The sequence below is a fragment of the Rhea pennata genome, chromosome 2, assembly GCF_028389875.1.
Source record: "Rhea pennata isolate bPtePen1 chromosome 2, bPtePen1.pri, whole genome shotgun sequence".
Taxonomy (NCBI): Eukaryota; Metazoa; Chordata; class Aves; order Rheiformes; family Rheidae; genus Rhea; species Rhea pennata.
The window spans coordinates 155946997-155968905 of record NC_084664.1 but is presented as its reverse complement, the minus strand read 5'-3'; the positions used below and the strand labels follow the sequence as shown (position 1 = coordinate 155968905).

General features: G+C 40.5%; 1 protein-coding gene across 1 annotated transcript in view; it reads right to left on the bottom strand.

Moving 5' to 3' along the window:
* TG (thyroglobulin) overlaps nt 1-20562 on the bottom strand; it is a 168504-nt gene extending 147942 nt beyond the window's left edge. Inside the window, exons 1-12 of the mRNA XM_062568427.1 lie at nt 20499-20562; nt 18459-18567; nt 17450-17547; nt 16812-17015; nt 16357-16516; nt 13277-13383; nt 11605-11748; nt 9608-9793; nt 4351-5412; nt 2083-2670; nt 554-796; nt 69-206 (exon numbers count right to left, since the gene is read on the bottom strand). Of these exons, the coding sequence (XP_062424411.1) occupies nt 69-206; nt 554-796; nt 2083-2670; nt 4351-5412; nt 9608-9793; nt 11605-11748; nt 13277-13383; nt 16357-16516; nt 16812-17015; nt 17450-17547; nt 18459-18567; nt 20499-20562 (3103 nt within the window). The remainder of the gene's footprint in view (nt 1-68; nt 207-553; nt 797-2082; nt 2671-4350; nt 5413-9607; nt 9794-11604; nt 11749-13276; nt 13384-16356; nt 16517-16811; nt 17016-17449; nt 17548-18458; nt 18568-20498) is intronic.
* Between the last annotated feature and the right edge of the window lie 1347 nt (nt 20563-21909).

The following is a 21909-nucleotide window of genomic DNA, read 5'->3' as shown; positions in this document are numbered from 1 at the left end:
TTTTATTAGAATTCTGCTTAGCTTTCCTTTGCTCAAACTATTCAGAGCATTTTGTTTTGACTGCTCACCTGTGCTCTCATAGCACTGAGTTGGCTCCCAGTTTCCCATGCCATCACACTGTGGGATGTAAAGATGAAATCCCAGCTGTGCTGCTTCCCCAGCAGAACCTTTTAAGCTAAAGCGACTCCGCCAATAGAAATGCAAGACTACAAAAGATAAGTAAGAAACAGATACTAGTATTTGAACACAGGAGGAGATTTTTTAAAAAGCACATTTGCAAACATCTGATCGTTTCCTGTACTTCAGAGGGAAAAATAACAAACACTGCAGGTACACAAAGGATGACAAATGTCCAGATCTTATATATGCCTTGTGTCACACATACAGGATGACTAAAATCAGCCTGCGAGTAGGCAGGTTAATTGCACCAATTTATTACAAGTGCTGAGTTTCACCTGTTTTCAACAGAAGCTGAATTTGATGTAGAGTGCTTTTGCATACATCACGGGCTTTAACCCATTTAGTTAAAAGCTCTCATTTCCCTTTCACCTACCCGACTGGGCAGCCAGTTGGAAAGCGTAGTCACTATCTGATAACAGCTTTTCGGAGATCAGGCTCTCTGAATCGTAGGGCCAAGCAGAACGTAAGAGGTCACTGTTTGAGAGCTGTATTCCCTTTGCCATTAAGAAGCCCTCCCCAAAAGGGAAGTGGGAATTATTGGCTGCTAGGATGAGTTGTTCTGCTTCCTCCACAAATTTCATGGCTTCCTGCTTAACACTTTCACATATACCTGGGCCTGTGGAAGACAAAGGGTATTTTAGTGCACTTCATCTAAATTCAACGCGGATTTGTGCATGAAAACTAGATGGTCTTTCAATTAGCACCTGCACTCATGAAACCTTGTCATCCTGCAGTCAATGAGATTTGTCGCTGCTTAGCTATATGACAGCAAAAGTCAAAAAGTACCAGGAGCCACTTGAGCACTCCTCAGCTCTCCAAATCCCCAAACATAACTGCCGAAGCCAGAATGGTATTCAGGTACCTTTTTCTCACAGGTTACACACAAAGTTAAGTTAATGTATTTGTATAGATCTGCCTCTCAGTCCCTGCCCTGAAAAGCAGATAAACAGAAAAGACTGTGAGAAAGGAAACAAAATATATCCTTTTGGTGCAGAGTGGCAGGAACTCTTCGCCTGTCCTTTCTATATTTCTACTCTTTGACTCAAATATGGCAAGTCCAAAACTGAACCAGTTTGGTGAAAGCTTCTCTGCTAAAACCACTCTACTTTGTCTACTCTCTACTATCTTCTCCTCTCTACTATCTTCTTTGTGCCCTTTATTTCCCATTGGGATACAGAACTGACTTCTCCTGTGCTCTTCTCCCATTTGAAAGCTTACCATTCATTGTCCTGTCTCTTCCTCTCATCTGGAAAATTACTGTGTGATAAGAATCATTTTACTGACTACATTTATGATTTAATTCATCTGCTGAAGTAACTCCAAAGAAGGTCCAACAGCTGTGGTGAAAATGCTCTAGACAAAGGGCTTATCAAACGTCAGGGCTGGTCTCATTCTTCAAGTGACTTCTAGGGTATATCTATTACTCTTGGGTATATCTATTACTCTTTTGACTGAATAATAAGAAATAGTAAAGAAAATTCCTCTTGCCTCATTTTATGGCACTCTCGAAAACTTTATGATTAGTCTTAATAGCAAAATCTCCATAAAAGTCTTCAAATATTGCTGTTGACTGTAAAGCGTCCTTTGTTGCCTGGCCAATGGACCTTCTGCAAATGTATTACATCCATGTTCTAAATTATAAAATCCACACAAACTTCATATGGAACTTTGGAAGCTTGCCAAAGCTGAGTGACCCTTTTTTTTCCAGAAACAAGTTACGCCACCTTTGGTGGCTAGCAGTAATGACTGTATCAATGATCTTTCTCCAAATGGTTATCTCCTACTTTGCAGTACTTGAAAAGACTTTTTTTTTTTTTTTTTTTTTTTTTGGGGGGGGGGGGGGGCGGGGATGGGTATAAAAACAAAGACAAGAAACACTTACATGCAGATATTGTTACTTACATGTTGGGACCTGGTTCACTTTTGCTTTTGTTCCTTGCAGCTCTTCACCTTTGCTGTCAACACACCAACAATCACGAAGTTCAAAGTGGCTTAATGGAGCACTGAAATCAGTGTAAGCTCCTGGGTAATAGGTCAGTTGCCCATTCAGAAGCTGCCAGAATGTATATGGATCCAGTAAAATGTTCTCAGATGTATCTGTCACATTGCCTTCCAGCACTTCGGGTGACAGATCAGCAAAGGATGAATATTTGGTGAATGCTGGGAAGATATTCTGGTGCCTGGCCTCATATAAAGCTTTAATAAAAGCTGAAAATCCTCTGGAAGCAGCCTCTTTATATCCAATTATTACATTCAACAGATTATCAACAGGCTGAGTTTTGCCTTCGTTATTCTCCTCTATCCACCTTTGGTACCACTCAAAGGCTTGCTCAGGAGGGCCACTGCACTGTACCTGCTTCCAGGCACCATCAGCTTCACACTGGGGGATGTAAATGCTGGAGAGCTCAGACAGAGCACTTGGGTCTGACAACAGGAGTTCCACAGTCCGTAGGAACTCCTGACCAGCTGCTACTTGGCAAGCACTTGGGCCTGGGGAAAAGAAACACGCAGAGTACACCTTATGAGCACACCCAAGGTATACCCCTGACATGAACATCCTCAGTTTCCACTGTAACCAATATTTGATCACTTGTTCTAATACAAACAACATTTTGGCCCATTATTAAGAGGCCCTAATTCTGATATGTTGAACCACAGTGAGATTTCCAAACGCATGTGAGCACTGAAAGATGCATATAGATATGATTTTTAAAAACACCTGAGCATGTTAGGTGCCCTTTGTTCTTAGTGGGGGTTAGGAGCTCAATTCTAATAATCACTTTCCTGAAGTGTTTTCAGATACACTTGAAATCTGACAGCTAATCCTTATTTAGCCAGTCCTTGGCAGAGTAAGGATTAAAACCTTCTAGTATCATTAGAACTACCTGAATAAGGCAGATTTTGTTTTCCTTTGGACATAACAAGAATTTTCAACTACTGTTGTCCTCATTGCCTGTTCTCTTTCAAATATGCAGCTGCTTATAGAAATACTGTCTTTCAAAATGCATGAGCAAATTTGTTTCTTTTGGAAACTGCCAAGTCCAGAACCAAATCTCATTTTGCCACCAAGTGGCTCTACAAAAAGCAAAACGTAGGTGCTCATCTCCTGTAGCATACCAGACCGTTATGAACCTGTTTATTTTTGACTGCACTCCAGATGGGTTGCTATGAATAAATCTCCTATTGGTTCACAGCACTGCAATAAATAAATTCCCCACTACTTCTGAAAACTGCTATTCAAAAGAGTGTCTTCACTATCATCACCTACTGAATAATCTGCTATTGCTTCCAAAGTGAGGAGCAGGCTCAGCTCTTGGTTGATAGGCCATTTGTATTTCACTGAAGTTCAGAAAATCATTCAAGAAATACCCTCAGTCTGCATGCTTCCTTCTGCCATTACATTTTATTAATAGAAGGGCAGAAGAGCTAGCCGGTAGTTCTCAAGCAAAATGTAATAGTAAATTAAGCTAATTTAAGCTGCTAAATTAATGATAAATTAAATAAGCAATTAATTTGTTTGTGACTCATTTTTCTAGCCCAATTGCATGATCTTTATAAGAAACCCATTAGCCTTTGAATCCCTCTCCTATGTTCAGACCTCTATAAAGTCGTATTAAGTTGAGGATATATTTTTGAGCTAAATGACTCCAGATTTATGGATTAATACACTGAAGTTCCTCAGCTTTCAACACAAACATTAGCCAGTGACAGTACACATGTTATTTGGTCTTGGAAGTAAAAGAGCTTTTTCACATAGCAAGGGCAAGTTTAGGGAGCATGTTCAGTTACATAGATGCTCCAGGTCTCATGGATATCAGGGTCGTTATACATATTAGCCACACACTTCAGCAGAGACAGAACTCAATGCCTGTTAACAAGATGAGTTCAGGCTCTTCTCTTTTGAGCATGCCTTCTCTACATACCAAAAGAAAAAGGAACTGGCTTTGCAGTATCAAAATTTATATACACTGTATTACCTACTATTCCAAGTAGCCCTGCAACTATACGGCTCCCTAAACCACAGACTGATATTCTTTGCTGGCAGCAGACAATACTACTTGAATACACTAACCATGCATTTCCAGATATGAATAAACAATTTATATGAAATCAATAAAATTAAATTATGCAAAACTATACATCTTTAAATTCCCAGACTTCAGGACTTACAACGCATTGGCTCTCCAGCTTCTCCTCTTATTCTTGGAATAGTCTTGCCTGTAAAATCAACACAAAAGCAATTTGTTCCATAACACTGGAGTGGCAGAAAGTCTCCATCCTTGGTACAAGAGGGAACAAAGAGATCTGATCCTGCAGGCTGGCTTTGCTTCAAGTTTTCCAGGCTTCTTCTTTGCTTTTCACAATCAGTGGGACATCTTGGATGTTTTCCTTGAACTCTTGAGCCTGAAACTTCCTTACCTTGAGTGTCCAAACACCAGCACTCTCCTGCATAGCACTGAATTTCCTCATACCTCCCTTCTTTGGTGCATGTTGGAACAAACAGATCCCTTGGCTCCTCGCCACAGTCTTTAGATCCCAATGCTAATTTCACCACATCACCTAAATCTTCAGCAATGTTTTGGGGGACAGAAATCACCTGTTGAAGAAATGTAAAAAATTCTGGGAGTTCCAGGACAGAGGAAAGGAATTTCATCCTCTTCTGATTATCCTGTAGAGTTACTGTACGGCCAAAGCTGCTCATAAGAGGTTGACTCAAAATGGAGCTGTTTGATATTTCCAATGGAAATGCCTCAGCTGATTCCAGATGGTCCCGGCCATTATCCCTCTCTGTTGCACCTTCCTGTCGGAAAAACTGGCCAATGCTGTATTTCCCACTAGTGCCAAGTGCCCCAGTGAAGTTAAACTGTATCAAATTCTTCAAGAACTTTCCTCCAAAGAGGTTTTCTTGAAATCGCTTCGGATTAGCAGTGAATTGCAGTGCCACTTGAGCCAGTTCCCTTGACGGAAATATCCCTGTAACAGCTTCACTGAGGGTAGATTCTAGCTGGAGAATCTGGCTGGCATACTGACTTTGCGTGATCGGGGATGACAATCCAGAGTCCAGAAACAGCTCCCTGAAGGGAGGAGGGCAAGGTCTTGAGAAGCCAGCCATTTTCTCTGACCGTACCTCTGGTGTGGAAAACAAACTGCGCTGACTGAAATACCCAGCAGGGCCATAGAAGATCCTGGACAAGGCTCGTCGTCTCTCTGAGATGCATGTGCGTTCTTCACCTAAACAAAGATTAAAAAAATGCAAATTTTACCCCCCCCTAAACCTACCACTCTGTAAATATCTTTCACAGCAGCCTCAGCAGAAGCCAATAAAAGCGTAGTTTAATCTCTCTCTAGTTCCTCAACTAAATGTCAGGCACACTGATGAAGAGCGCACTCAGCAGCACTCTAAAACATAAGTAAACTTCTCCAACCAAAAGAAATTGAAAGCAACACTCCTTCAAAACGTTTAAGTTTTCTGTTCTGTGATCTTTTTCTGGTTCTATTGTTTTCAAGCATAAATCCTCGTTCTTGTTTCTATTGCTGAAAGTATGCACAAAGTCTTAAAAAAAAATAATACATCAACTCTCTGGTAGGATGCCTGCTTCTAATGGAAACATGATAACTCCAGTGCAATATATGAACCTAAGAGAGAGAAGCACATTACAGACAAAGAAGAACAGTTATTTAAAACCAGTGTTCACCACTGAGAAATGTATTGAGGGTTCCTACCTATATCTTCAGTTTTACACTGAAGCATCTATCAGAAATAGTTTGAAAAGAAATTGATAACGTTGACAGTAATAAAACGTCAAGGATCAGGTCCCTCATTTCAGTAAAAAGTCTAACTTCTAGTCTAGATAAACTTGTAGAAACAACAAGGAAGAGAACAGAACAGTAATGAATAAAGTACTGAGGGAGTGTCAATGAAGTTCTGTGGAGAGAACTTGCATCTTTCGAACTTATCACAGTTCTCTGAAGGAGTGGGTAAATAAAGGGTGATCAGTCCAGGATACTGGCATTAACAAAGGCTTTTCTGCAAAAGTGTTTCAACAGGACAGATGGAGATGATATCACCTCCATCATGGGTTAAACAGCAAAACAAAGAGTAAAGATAAGTGCCACTTTCACATGGAGGTGGACCTCTATGCATTTCCATCAAGTTCTGTGAAGGGATCCACATTTCTAACTGATGAAGTAATGAACTAAACAAATTTGCTAATACCCCCAAAAATATCAAGAGTACAGGTGATGGCAAAGACACACAATGGAAAGTGATTAGGCATTACAACAGCAGAGAAAATTCAATGTCAGAGCATAGCTAACACATAGGAAAAACAATCCTACGTACACATACTTGGATATATTTATGTACATTCACACATAGCAGTGCCTCCAGATTAGGGCACAAATCATCACTGAAGAAGGATCTCTGAATATGCTAACTTAAGGCTCAACAGAGATCAGAAAAGGAAAGACCTGACAGATGTAAAAGACAGACACTGAGAACAAAACAGACAGTATCATTACGCCACTGACTAAATGTCTGGCATGCATGCACCAGCTTAAAGTGTGTGCCATATGGTTACCTTTTCTTGAGACAGGATCAGCCTAATTATAGAGAAAAGAGACAAAAATAATTTGAGGATAGATCAGCTTCTGCAGGATGAAAATTATTCAGTTTGGGAAAAAAATACGGTAAAGATTTTTTAAATCTGGATTCTCTACATCATTCACAGTGGACAATTATTATTCAGTATTTCTCACAGAGCAAAAATTATGAGGGTCTAGAGGGAAAATATGAAACAACCAAAAAGTAGAGCACATAACTATGATTGTGGAACTCTTTGCAGAGGATGCTGTGAAGGATAAAAGGTTAAAGAGAGACTAGACAAATCTTTGGGAGATGACTCCATAAACAAAATGGTTTAGGTTCAACCTCCAGTATAGGAACTTTCTAGGCTGCAGGCAACAGGGAGGATATATGGAAGAGTCACTCTGCATTTGCCCTGTTTCTCATATTTTCTTCATAAACAGCACTCTCATCCCTTTCAGAGAGAGGATGCCAGATAAGTAGCTTCAGCCTGCTCCATCATGGCTTCCTGAGGGCTTCTCCCCTGTCCCCATTTATTCTAAATTCAGGCATAAAGCAGTCAGTGAACTCTGTTAACAACTTCAGAGGCCTGATTTTACTCTCTTAAAGCTCATGCCAAAGCCTCTTATGGCCTACCCAGTAACTTTGGCTGAAGAGTTCAAGTTAAGCAGTACTTGGATGCTAATTACGCCAGCTGAATAGCTAGATACTCTGTGTCTTAGGGCACATAAGCAAACAGGTTTTCTGGGCTCAGACAGACACTTGCTGTCCCATCTAGCCTCTTAGATTTCATTTTCCCTTTTTAGTCTGAGAGTATAAACCAAAAAGGTTGGAAATCTTAGGAGCTACTCAAATAGTTCAGCAGGTAATTTTAGGCTCTGTGATCATCATCATCATCGTTCTCTCTTCTCCTTTAGTATCCTTGTCCCACAGTCCAGTTCCTGGCATTGACTCAGTGTCCCTCACAGTGGTCCCTTTGTAAAGCCATTTTCTGTAGGATGTGCCCCTTCCATTTTCAGCATTGGCTCTTGGTAACAGGGATGAAGAACATTCCCTCAGGGACCAATGAATTAGCATAAATCTTACACAATTCCAGAAAAATGAAATATGAAAATTATAGTTTTTAAATGTCCTCCCTTCTTACGCACTGTTGAACAAAAATCAAGGTGGAAAGAGAAGGAATAAACAGCAAAGCACTTCTGGGATTAATTTACCATAGGTCTGTGAAGGAACATCACCCTATCAAGCGAGTCTGGTGCTCCAGGTCATGCAAGTACCTGACACCCCCCTTGCAAGTACATCTCTGCCTCATACAGAGCTCATGTTGCTGAGTGTTGAGTGTAGAAGATATTCAAAAAGAAACTAAACAGAGCAGAACAGAAAGGACACACATATCATGTAGCTGCCTGAACCCATCCAGCTATATCCTCATGAAATACCTTCTCAGGAGTTAGCCTGAAAAATCTCTATAGAAGTTTTCTCTCTTTAAATTTCCTGAGTCGGCCAATAAAAGCTGCAAGCAGCCTCAAGCCATGCCTCAAAAATCATCAGGAGGGGTCAGCAAAGCACATTCAAAGAGAAAACAACTAGTCCCAACATATGGCGAGGCCTCTCAGAGGTTTCCTTGCAATATCCTTGGTGATCAGCCTCAGAGGCATCCTAACATTTTCATTTTACAGTAAGCCTGTCTGTGCCTACAGCATTTTGAGCAACCTGGAATCGTGAAACCCAGCACTGATTCCTTCTTTCTTTATCTAAAGGGTAAGATGATGTCTAGTAGACAGAGTAATTAACTTCCCTGAAGGCTGCCTTTGTCAAAACCTTGTGCCCCACCCCACCAACACAATCCTGAATATTTAGGTATTCCTCTTCAGAGCAAAGGTTTCTTAACTACTCTCCCTCTTCCCCTCAGGCTCTTTGACATTTCTACTGTCATTTTCCATTTGGGGTATTGAATTGATGGTGTATTCTTAATGATACCTCTCTCAAAGTGCAAACTCATATGCCTTTTCCAAAGTTTTTTTTGTTTGTTTGGTTGGTTGGTTTTTTTAACTGGATTTGACAATTTTCATGGCCAAATACATAGTCAGAGAGATAGTAAACAAAACTGCACCAGATGAGAGAGAGAGAGAGAATTCAGAAGTTCAGTAGCATTGCACCAAAGACAGAGGATAGTCACAAATGCCAGCACTGGTTTCCTTATACTGCCAAATACACCGCCCTTGTGCCTTACCCCTCCAGCTGCTGGAGTCAAGAGGTTGTAGATAAGCCACAGATTCCATGGCTGTAAAGAAAAGCTTGAATGTGTATAAAATTAAAAGGCTAAAGAAACGTCAAAAAGAAAAATAAAAGTAATATGATATTTAATAATTTATTCTGATGCTCTGATTCTGAATCCCAGTGAGATTTTTGGATCTCAGTTTTTGAACACTGGAATTTGTGAAAACTGAGAAGAGAATTGGTTATTCGTATTTTTTCTTAAGAGAAAATATCTACAGCAGATAAAGTTCAGAGAGACAGAAAGTCCCTCATGGGCCCAGTTTGAATTAAAAGCTAATGTGAATGTCAATGGCATTTGCTATCTCCTTTTCTCTTCTGACGTCTTCCATGGACTGCAAGATTGGCCTCTCACAGATACCAGCTGGGAGAAAGCACTGAGGAACAACAGCTGGTATTTACACCACATTTGGACAACTACTATCAAATTATTGTCCTCAACTCTGATTTTTCCAAGAAATAAAAAGAATGCACATATGGACTGGAGCAAGCCACGAGAGCCACAACAGCCATGCACACAAGAAGTGTTCTCACAATATTTCCTTTTCCAAAGCTAATACATACCACAAGCTGGGGGCTCTCCTTGTCTCTTAGTGCCCTGGATCTCTTGCCCTTTGGAGTCCACACACCAGCACTGTCCTCCCTGATGACACTGCACTGGCGTGTAGCCTCCATCAGTATCACACGATGGCATGTATGCATGCTGGTAACGAAGAGCTGCATACCGTTCAACCTCACATTTTGAAGGGCCTGGAAGAAAAAACAGTATGCATTAAGGAGGGAAATATTCAAGTGTCAGAGCCCATCTCTGCTTGATCTCATTTCTTGCCTATTTTTTGTCAAGCCTGTGAAAAAAAATTAAAAGTTTAATTTCCTGTCTGTTTTCATTGAAACCTCTCAAGTACTAGCCCCAGCTGGAAATTCTCCATCCTCTTCCCCCTAGAAGAGCTGGCCCCACAGTTTTCTGCTGTAGGTGTTTGATCCTGAAAGCTAACAGAGAGTAAAACCTCCATGTATTTTTCAGTCATAACTAGAGAGAACAACATCATCTCTCATTCAGTGAGCCATGCTGGAGGCTACACCTCTGGCCCTTAATGCAAATATAAAGCTAGTCAATGGAGCCAGATGTGAAACCTGGGACACTGAGATACAAGCACAACAGATAATGCTCAGGCTGTGGCAGGGCAAACCTCTTCCGTTTCCTCTGTGCTTGGCCTTGGGGAAGAGAACTTTTTTACTTGACTGGACAAACATAAATGTTTCTGCAGAGAATGAAGTGTTGTTCCAGCAAAATGCTCTACACCTTTGACTTTGGAGCTTTGAGTCTGAGACCACCAACTTTATTCCCCATGGAGGGATGGAGCGAAAGGAGGAACTTACTCCTGTCAAATTGGTCTTAATGGCAGAGAAATCAAAGCTTGGTAAGCCAAATTTTATGAGATAAGTTATGATCTCTACAATAATAGATTCAGCCTTTCCAACAGAAACTTTGATTATTTATAAAAACATAAGATCCAAGGGCCCAAACATTTCTCATCTTCAAGATCTTTTCAATTGCATTCAGTTACTGGGGTGAAGCAGCAAGAGCAACCACATGGGAACCTACTGTCTGTCAAGAAAGTCTGAAAATTTTCCTGGCAGAGCCTAACATGCATGGCTTCAGGTGATAGTGTGAAATCATGATAATTCACCCAACCAGCTGCCACCTGTGACTAAGAACATGGTCACATCTCCACCTTGTGGTTGTTATAGCTTAATCTTTGCTTACAAATGCTGTTTCTAGCTACAGTCAGAGCTTATTTCATAACACTGTGCAGGCTAAGGAGGAAGATGCTTTCCAGATCCTTCAAAATGATCGGCTCACCTCAGAAATATAAAAATTATATGACCTATGCAGCTAGAAGACTTTCAGTGGTATCTGCTTAATATCTCCGGGTGACAAAACCTCTTAGTAAGGGATACAATCTCTCCTCAAGCAAGGCAATTCATTTGGGCCCCTGGTTTAGGACAGTGAAGGAACTACTTTCTCTCCTGTCCCACAAAGCTGATTCTCAGTAGGCAGTAAAACTCATTTGGCCCAAGGTAGGAGGGAACAAACACAAAAACAGATCCGTAAGTTCAGCCTCACTGGCTAAGGCATTATAAACTCTTGCACAGCCTCCTAGGCATCAAGTGTTCTGTGGCTGACCTAAGATCCTTTCTATTTCTTATTGTGCGACTATAAACAGGGAACATTCATCAAGATCCGTCTGTAGAATCCCATCCAAGAAACAGGCCGTCACACTCTAAAGTGAGAGTTCATGGGCTTTAAGGTAACGTGAACTTCAGGTGCTTGGGAAAACTTTGATCAGAAGACAGGTACAATCTGCTGGTAAGAAGATACAACGCACAGAGATTAGACGGTAGCTGCAATTCGGGGACCTTGATTCTTGCACTGGAGTTGTGATACCGTATGTTTTCAGTGCAAGAGATCATTAGAACAACTCTCCATGCTTGCAGCTGTCATATATGAGCTCCAAAACTGAAGCCCTATTTAAAGGGCATCACTTGGTGCTACTTACATCGGAACTTGCCAGAGGTAGCCAGCTGAATCCCCAAGAACCGCCTCTTCAGGATCCGATATACACTTGTCTCCGTGAATATGCGGGCAGGCTCCGATGCAGAGAAAATCGTATCATAAACTTCATCAAGCAAGAGTTCCAAGCCTAGAAAAGACAGACATTTTCAGAACACAATCAGATTTTAAGAGAGAAATTACCTGCTTCATACCAGAGTGGCAGAATAGGAAACTTATCAGGAAAAAGTCTTCCAAGCAGACAAATGGGGACTAATATACTGCATAACCCTGATACACTGTACCATACAATGCACGGCCACCAGCTTTATGCCTTGGCATCTACCAAAACGAGCATAAAAAAAAAAAATCCAGTAACTCTAAGAATTGCACTTTGCTGTGTTTGGGTTATGTGCAGTTTGCAGTAGTGCAAAGTAGTGATATACTGTGCATTTATATCACTATCAATTGTTTCCAGAAAACAATTCCTAATTATTTTGGTTGTGTAACTGTTAACTAAATGTAAAGAGATGCAGTGATTTCTCTGAGTGCACAAACTTTTTACTTCTGGCACTCAAGTCCTCACTTAAAAAAAAAAAAAAAAAAAAAAAAAAAAAGAAAAGAAAGAAAAATGTAATAGAGCTATCTTTAGAGCTAGGAGTCCCCAAACTCCCCATCACTCTTTCTTGGAAGACCTGCTCTTCCTTCCAAAATGTCCCATCAGCTACTAACATATCTGAAAGCAATCCTGAAATTATGAGAGAAGAGGAAGGACCATCTGAGCAAGAAGGGAATCGTTGAATCTCCAGGCCCGTTACAGAATCATAGAATCAGTAAGGTTGGAAGGGACCTCTGGAGATCATCCAGTCCAACCTCCCTGCTCAAGCAGGGTCACCTACAGCATGGTGGACAGGGTTGCATCCAGGCAGGCCGTGAAGATCTCCAGAGAAGGAGACTCCACAACTTCTCTGGACAACCTGGTCCAGTGCTCCGTCACTCTCACAGGGAAGAAATTCCCCCTCACGCTCAGGCAGAACTTCCTGTGCTTCAGTTTCTGCCCATTGCCTCTTGTCCTGTCACACGGGACAACTGAAAAGAGTTTGTCCCCATCCCCTTGACACCCTCCCTTCAGGTACTTGTACACATTGATCAGATCCCCCCTCAGTCTTCTCTTCCCCAGGCTCAAGAGGCCCAGCTCTCGCAGCCGTTCCTCGTAGGGCAGGTGCTCCAGCCCTCTGAGCATCCTCATAGCCCTTTGCTGGTCTCTCTCCAGTAGCTCCTTGTCTCTGTTGTCCTGGGGAGCCCAGAACTGGACACACTGTATTTCCCTTCAGCTGTTAATAGAACTCACTGAATATGAAACAGCTTTCTAATGTGGACAGAGGGAGTAAACTGGGCCATCCTATTTGACCAACCCAAAAAAAGACAGGGTTAGCTGTCATGAAGTAACTCTAGTTCATAAGGGTGATATTCACTTTGAGAGAGAGAATTTCACTAGAGAAGACCAACCTTTCCTATGGATACTAAAGAGGTCACATTTGTTGTCACATATTCTTACCTCTTGCAAAAACAAAACTGAAGGCTTTAACAAAGCTGAAGACCGATACTTATTATTTACCCTTTTCCTAGGGAATTCAAAGCCCTTCAAATTGAAGTGTCAGAGCCTAGAAGGCACCTACCAGTGTCTGCTAACTCTCTCCCCAGACTGTCAGCGCAGTAGCAGTACCCAGAGACCTCTGGAAACATTCTCCGGAAAGAACTGAATGTCTGGAACACCTCTGGGAGCCTGGAAGCAAAAGCAGCTTCTTACAAAGAGCTTGTGAAGGTCCTTTGATGACAACAAAGAAGTATTTGTGTTTCATTTCAGGATTTGTACAGCATGGACCTCTGCTGTACTTTCTTCTCTTTCTTATACTGGGTACTTTCTTCATCTAACTGGGCTGTGGACCAGCCTCAGCTCTGGTGCCATCCCACTGGAACCTGCTCTAACATCTGCAGTCTGCAACGTACCTGAGAAATGCTATACTGCTGACATGGCACGCCAAAGGCAATCAAAAATTCACACTTCAGGACACAAAGAGATTTCTGCTAGTATCAATAAAAAAAAAAAACAGAAAACAATTTAAGACATAATCAGCCAATCCTTGTTCTTCTCTGGTCTTCTACATACACATGGATATGAATGATTTGGAGCATTTAAAGAGCTTTCAGTTCCCCTGAATTACCATGCACCGGTTATTTCCCAGTCAGAAGTATGATCTGTTCGCTTCTTGTGAGAGCAATGCCATTGTATTCACAGGCAGCCTTCTTCACTGCTCACTTCCTTGGAGCTCACACCTCAGCATCTCAACATCCCATTTACTGAAACAGGATGTCCAAAAAAAAAAAAAAAAAAAAAAAAAACCCACACTGCATGCTGCTTTATTTTCATCCTCAGCTTTATGAACATAATCATGAACATAATTATGTTACTTTTAATATGGGACTAGATGTACAGTCATATCCTATCATCTTGCTTATTTTTGTTCTTAGTTGAGAGCATGGCTAAATAAAAAGCAAAGGGATATAAATTAGGCCCATATAAATATAAGGATAGAACTTCATTTACTTTACTTGGAAAACTCTCTTCCTACAGCTTCTTTTCTTTTAAGAATCTATTTTAATAGAATCTTAAATTCTATTTAAATAGATTTCAAAACATGGGAAAGTAGACAAATGCAAAGTTTTTGATCCTTTCCTCCAATTATGAATCTCTGCTTTTGGCCTCCAAAAAAAGATAACTTCTTACTGATCTTCAAAAGCAGGTTTGCCAATATCTTTTTTAGCTTTTGAATATGCAGCTCAAGTTGTATCTGCCCTTCTTATTGACTGCACAGAAGCAGATGGAGAATATCAAATCATGCTTTTTACACTACCAGTAAAATAATACATAATAGGCCTGAACATCCAGTAAGCAGGGATAAGACATTGACCCCGAGTCTTTAGTCTGATGAAAATGATAGCGAGAAACTAAAAAGCTCTCCTTGATTTTTGAGTTCTTGAGCCCTCTTGCCTATCTGCTACAAGATCTTCTATATTACTGCCCATCCAAGTGGGACCTGGGCACAGTCTACAAAATAAGTAACAGCAGTCAAATCATCAAAGGATGGTAGGAGATTTCGGGTCATCTTTCTTTCCAGAAGCCTTTCTCTTGGAAAACTCTTTGCTCTCCTTTTTTTTTTTTTTTTTTTTTTTTTTTCTTTTAATTTCTCCATTTACTTTTAAAAGTACATTGATTTATTCTCAAATGGTTATAAGGGTGTGGAGAAACAATATGGGAAGGGAGTTAGACTGACAAACTGACATGTCTAGATTTTGAAAATCAGTCTTTGGGGTAAAAGAAAGTTTTTCCAATGGTCAGAAAAGGAACCCTAAACTTTTAAAATATCCCTCTTCTGCTGCAGTGGAACTTAGTATGCAACTTCAACTTTGTGTTGTGGCCTCCTGTTTATAGGAAGGGATAATGACATTTCCTTATCTTGCACAAATATTGTGAAAATATAATAATAGTCTGAAACAGAGAGGATGGTAATGAGCCAAGTCAATGCAGTAATTAGAAAGGTAGACAGCTGGAAATGAAACAGTCCTGCCTTGATTAATGACACGACGTGGACATAAGAAAAGTCCTATCCTGCAGGCCTGTTCCAGGAAAACTTCCCAAAGGGAGCAAAAGAATGTTAAATTAAAGCATTGCTTTCTTCTCTGTAACTGCTGTTTTAGAATTTCTGCACTCTGCAGGCCAACACGTGAAAAAGCCAAATTATTTAGCTCTTGTTAAAATAACCTCTCTTGAAGCTCTGACAAATTTGCACTGTGTATTTGGGCCTGCCTTTCTTTTTGCTTAAACAACCACCTCCTCAAAATGGCAAAATTGACACTTAAAATAAAATGCTTTTGCTATTTTAGAGTCGAGTCAGAATGAGACATTATATTTATCCCACTGCCCTCCAACAGAGAAAGGCATTGATTGAGAAAATTCCACTTTGTAAGAAACTAAAAGATTTCTCAGGACTGTTTGCACCAAAGGGAACTCTGCTCTGCAGTTCCCCTTTCCCAGAGCTTTTCCATGTGAGCATTAACTTCTGGTTCCTCCACAGGACAACTGCTTTGTGTTCCCATTGCATGTTTTCTCTGGACAGTCATTTGATACAACATTTTGAAAACTTCCTCTGCCTGCTCCAGCCACTAGAGGCCAATCTGTATTGCAGCACCCCTTCTTCATCCCTACTTACTTGCATATATAAGTAACTGGCACTATGTAAACCAATGAGCATCTTCTACTCTGTCATGTGGAACTTGCTCTTCTTATCTTGCCACTTGGCTCTCTGTCCTTATGTTTTCATATCCCACATGGATTTTTTTTTTCTTAATCTCATTTATACATCCAAACTTCTCTTCCCCTTCTGCACCTATCTCATTTGCTCTTCTGTGTCAGTCTGGTAGGTAGCCCACATACTCTTGTACAACATTATTGCAATGTGATATCCAATGTGACGTGCAAAGATTTTTTGGTTAGATTACAGGGATAGACTGTTAGGCTCTTCTAGATAAGCAAATTTAAGTCAAAAGAAGAAGAAAGTTCTTTACTTGGTTTATCCATCATCAGGAATTAAAGATAGATAGGGTGACAGAAGGGTGTCATGTGAAAAAGTGCAGTAAGATACTGACTTGAAGAGATACGCAGAATTGCCTTCCTTTTTTCAGGAGCCTAAGCTCTTACCTGTTATAATTATGAACAAGATCAAAAACCATCATGTCTGTAGTGTTGACAAACTTGCATTGGACAGGGAAAAATTCTCCATCTTGTGAACACTGAGGTGAGCTCTTCTCCCCAACCCCATGAAGAATGCGACGGTCTCGGATCTCACAGTTTCCTGGACCTGATTGGAAAAGGATATTGCTTATTGTTGTTTATTTTCACATGAACAGTCAAACAATCATCGTTTGGAAAGGGCTCAGAACCATTACAATGAACACAGAAAACCTAAGCAAAGTGCCTTAGTTTCCTTTATAGCCAATGAGAACATAGACGCTTGTTTTAAATTCCTCAGTGGAGCACCTACAGCTACATAGGATGAATGTATGTCAGTGTCCAAGCTCCTGATCTGCTAACTTTTCATTCAAGCCAAACCTTCCATCCCCACAAAACCTTCCTTTTTGTTGAATACTACTTACACTTTGTTGGCTTTCCTCTCTGCCTGGTGCCATAAATCTCCATTCCTTCCAGGTCTACACACCAGCACTGACCCAGCTCCGTGTCACACTGCACCATATCAAACATTCCTGAATCCAAGCACTGAGGGATGTAGGAGATGCTACTGCTGTTGATGTAGCGACTCACCAAGATCCTCTGCTTTTGTAGCTGGCAAAAGGATAAGCCTATTATACCAAAGAGAGGCATCGTTAGAAGAAGGTACTTGCTGGGCACAAAATCATTTAGGACAACACCTGAGATTTCTCAGAGTTGCAAATTCTGAGTCTGTCATCCAGGTGGCCTCAGAACACTGATGGACATGAGCTCATGAAAATCACTACGTAGAAACCTGTGATGGATGTGCTGAAGCTTTCTAAGTCAAAAGACATACAATAAGTGGATCTTTCATACATGATTTACATCCAGGTATCCTTTATGAACAGCAGCTATCTAGGTATATCAGGTTTTCATGATCACCTCAAGAGAAATCCAGAGCTTTCACAGGAAAGACTCAGTAAGTTACAAACTAGACTTCTCTAACATCCAGAGCTAACTCATTCTTGATTTCAACCATTCAAATTCATGGCGCTTGGAATAAAAATAGAAATGTCTGACTTACAAGATACAGGGTATCCATTCTGTTTGCTGCTAGGTACCTCAATGCCATTCTCATCCACACACCAACAGGAAAGTCCATTCCTACTGCACTGAACTGTTCTGAAGGAGAATGTACATTACACATTTTATTCATTATCTACAGAGTCCTCAGTCAGTACAGGATATAAATCAAGACATAAAGCATGACAAAGATGCAGGATAAGTACTATAAAACCACAAATAATGGAATCAGAAGGACTGCATTCCTGATGGCTCTAAATATCCTGGGGTCTACGTCATGGCAGCTCTTCTTAATTCTAGCAAATCTCTGAAGTTTTCAGTAACTGCTGAAAAGTGATTTGAAGTCATTCAGGAAGAAAGTAGATTGGACAGAATTCTGCTTCCCAGTATTTGAGAGTCACTGTAAATTTTGAGACCTTTTCTAAGTCAAATCTAGCATAATCTTGGTCCCTCATCTTAGGCAACAACAGCAAGATAACACTAAAGAGCATTATGGTTTGCACTCTCCCTCAGCCTCAGCTTTAACTCATTAACTTCTTGCATCTTCAAGCCATACACTGTTTTCTAATACATTGCTCCATGGACTCTCAGTGAGCGTTCTGGTTCTTTTACTGCCTTTGGAAAGAAACCAAACTGTGCACTTACAGCACTGTGAATAGAGTGCCCCAGTCAGCTTGGCTCAGTTACGCCAGCTGGCACGCTGATCACAGGTCCTGGGCCTGTAAGCGTGCATGGGAAGGCAGCTGTCATAGAATGCAATAACCTGTACCAAGTATTTAACACAACACACAAATACTGCTGCCGAGATCAGTCTATTAATCTTAGACTAAACAATAACCCAGAAATTATTTCAAGCAAGAGGTAATTAATTCAGGAGAGGCTGGATCTGCAACATGGCTCAATGAAATCCTTCAGTCACTCTCCCCCTCCTTCAAAACCAAAGTTAAAGCTTTCATTACTAATGAAAGATTACATACAAAACCAGCAGAATAACAGCTGAGATGAGTTACCTGAACTGGCCATCCTCTGAGCACTGAGGAATGTAGGTTCCTCCTTCTGAAAAAGCCTTTTCCCTCTGAAGTTCACATGGTCTTAAAGGCTGGGAATCTGTCTGGTACTCTGAAAGCAGCAAGAAGGTAGAGACATAAAAGCAGTTTCACTATGAACCTATTCTTATCAAAACTCCGATAGTGCCAGTGCTGGCTGGAAAAGCCCCAGGTCCACAATCCCTCCCTGATTACTTTCTCACATCTTCTTGTGTGCATTGCCGCACAGGGCAGCACAGAAAAAACTAGCTGGGGTGCCAGAGGCACGTGATGAAGGTGGCCATGAACACCTCTCCCAGGCCTGTACACAATTAGCTCCTGCCCTGTTCTGTACTAACATGATTATCATCTTCTAGTACTTGAAACAATTTACTTATTCAAGATTAGTTGCGGCTACCTCCACAAAACAGTGTTTTGCCATAGCCACATCTAGTTCTCAGAAGGACATCACCACTAAGTCTATTTCGTTTACTGTTCTACCAAAAGGAGAAAGTGTTTCTACTTTATTCCACAAAAGACTTAGAAAGAATCAATGCCTAATAGTCAGCATCAGACATTCACATTAGAAGCGCCTTTCAAAGTACAAGGGATTAACTGCTGAAGCCACCTAGCAAGAAAACAATCAGTAAATTCTTAATTCTCTCAAAAATCAAATAGAGATGTTGTTTGAGAAGAATGATGAAATTCAACAGTTCCTTCTTTACAGAACAGATTAGTTGATCTTAGAGTCTCCTATCTTCAAAATTGAACAATTTTTGTCAAAAATCTGACAAAGTTAGGAGAAAATACTAAAAAAAACCCTATGGAACAGAGTACCAGTTAACTTAAATTTGTGTCACTTCACTAAAAGCAAAGAGATACATGAGCTAGGGAAAGGGCTAGTTAGAATAATGGTAGGACCCAGGAGTTCTGACATGGGATTCTGTATTTGAGCTAGTTGTTTGTACTTCCACTATGGTCCTCAGAGATGTAGTTACTATAGTCAGACAAGATGTGTTAAGTCAAAATCCACAGACCAGCATCACTTTAAGACAAGATTAAGCACACTTTCACTTCCATTGACTAGTTTTCTATCACCTATAAAACAAACTAAACAAAAACACAGATTCAGTGATTTAACTGAAGGTTCATCTAATCCAGTATTTAGTCAGGGTCACCGTAGATCTAGCAGTGCAAATATATAATGAGAATCATGAATACTTTGCAGTCTTCAGTAATTTGCAGCTCATGAACTTCTTTAATCAGAGATGGTTTCTGTGCACTTAAAGAACTCTCAATCATTTCTCTGTGAGTTCTTACTATGCCCCTGTAAGACCATACAAATTTTTACACAAAATTGTAAAAGGAGCTTAGGTTAGCTCATATATAGACATCCACGTTTAGATAAATTCCACACTATTTTGATCTCTAATGTGACTCTAAGCCAACTGCTCCAGAATGAGTGGAGATCCCTTCTATGGTGTCAGAGAGAGACTACTAAAGCATCTGAGTTAGGAGATCAAGGAGTGGTTCAAATTGCTTTTTATGGAGAACCATCAAATTCTTGTTCTTTAAACAGACCAAGAATAGAACTAGGGACAGCATTCTAGCAACTTAATTAGGATCAAGCCTAAATTTGATGGTGGAACACACACAAAAAAAAATGACATACCCTAAGACCTTTACATCACCATAATACCACCCAAGCTTCTTATCCGGTCCAGTCCATTCTTCCTTTTTTTCAACCCCAAAACAAGCTTACTGAACTTAACTAACCCCGACCTTTTACAGATCCTCAATGTTTGGGATTTAACCTGGAACCTAGACTCAATCTGCACATCACACAATAGGTAGGTAAATTAGTAATATACAAGATTCAAGATCCTGTTCCACTGTGCAACATGCAAAACCATAGCTACCTCTGTCTCATTTTTCACTTAGTGAAAAACACAAAGAGCAGCGCAAAGATCACAGGAGCACAGTTGTTACTGGACACAAGCTAAGGGAAAGAATAAGTGTACTTACCAAATATATTAGCTGCCTCTATACTAATAAAACAAAGAAGGATGCAAAATGGGATGGAGCCCATCTTGCAATGCAAGAGCTCCGTCCCCTTTTGTCAATGAGGCAACCCTGCGCATAACACAGCCTTCACCTGTCTTTATAGCAAACATTGTTTGGATAAGTTCACTTATGAGCTGGTAGACTGGCTACTAAATGGGTGAGTGACGCATATGATGCTTCTAAGTAAATCGCAAGAGGACCATTCACCTGGAACGGCCCTGTTGGTTTTCATCAGTGAGTTCTCATCCCCTCTCCAGGGTGCTCTACTGAACCCAGTCATCTGAAAGTAGAACAAGTACCAGCACACACAAAGGGCAGCTAGGAAGACTTAATTAAATCAATATGCAAATTAATTATACCAACATTGCCCCAGACAGAGCTTACACTATCACCTACGCTGTGGTGCATCCATCTGCCCCAAATTCCTTGGAACAGGAGCCTGACTTCCAATTGAAGTCAATGGCAAGTTAGAGGCCTAAAATACCTTAGCAGAGTCGTGACTTGGGGCACATTCATGAAGAATAATGCCAGCACTCAAGAAATGTATTCTTAAATATAAGTTGAAAGCTGCCATAATTTTCATTGCTTATTTAGACCTTGTGTTCTTCATTTGACTTTGACTTCAACTCCCACTTGTACCACATACTCACATAGAGCTCCAAAGTAGTGGTTTCAACCTCTAGACATTACATAGGTATAATAATAAAGAAGATCAAGCTAAGTCCAGCTTTTGATACTTATTGATACTTATTTGATACTTATTTATCCTCAAACTAAAATCACTTTAGAAATATTACTTCTATGCTTGTAGACTATCATGTCTTGTCTGCATACTTCTTATGATGGCACTTACATGTTCAGACATTTGCACCAGCAATCATGAGAACTCATCTTCACTTATGCAAAGCTAATTTGGACATTCGGGCCCAGAAGAATTACCTGGGTAATAATAAGAATGCACATTGCTGGATGCTGGACTAGGAAAACAACCAAACTCTTGCTCTAAGAGTTTGATTTTAGAAAAAAATTGATGGCACCGCACTTATTTGTAAATGGCGGGTGTTAGAGAATCAGGGAGTCTAGAAACAACCACACTGAGGATAGTGGAGTCTCTGTCTTTGAAAATATTCAAAACCCAACTGGACAAGGTCCTGAGCAATCTGCTCCAGCTGACCCTGCTTGAGCAGGAGGGGTTGATCTCCAGAGGTCCCTTCCAATCCTAACTATTCTCTGATACTGACACCCTTTTACAGACCGAGACTATACACATGCTAATAGTGATTCAAGCATCATTACACCTAGATTGTAGACCTTTGTAGTGTTACAGTATTTGATAGGTATGGTAAACATGATTTCAAACAGCAATACAAAC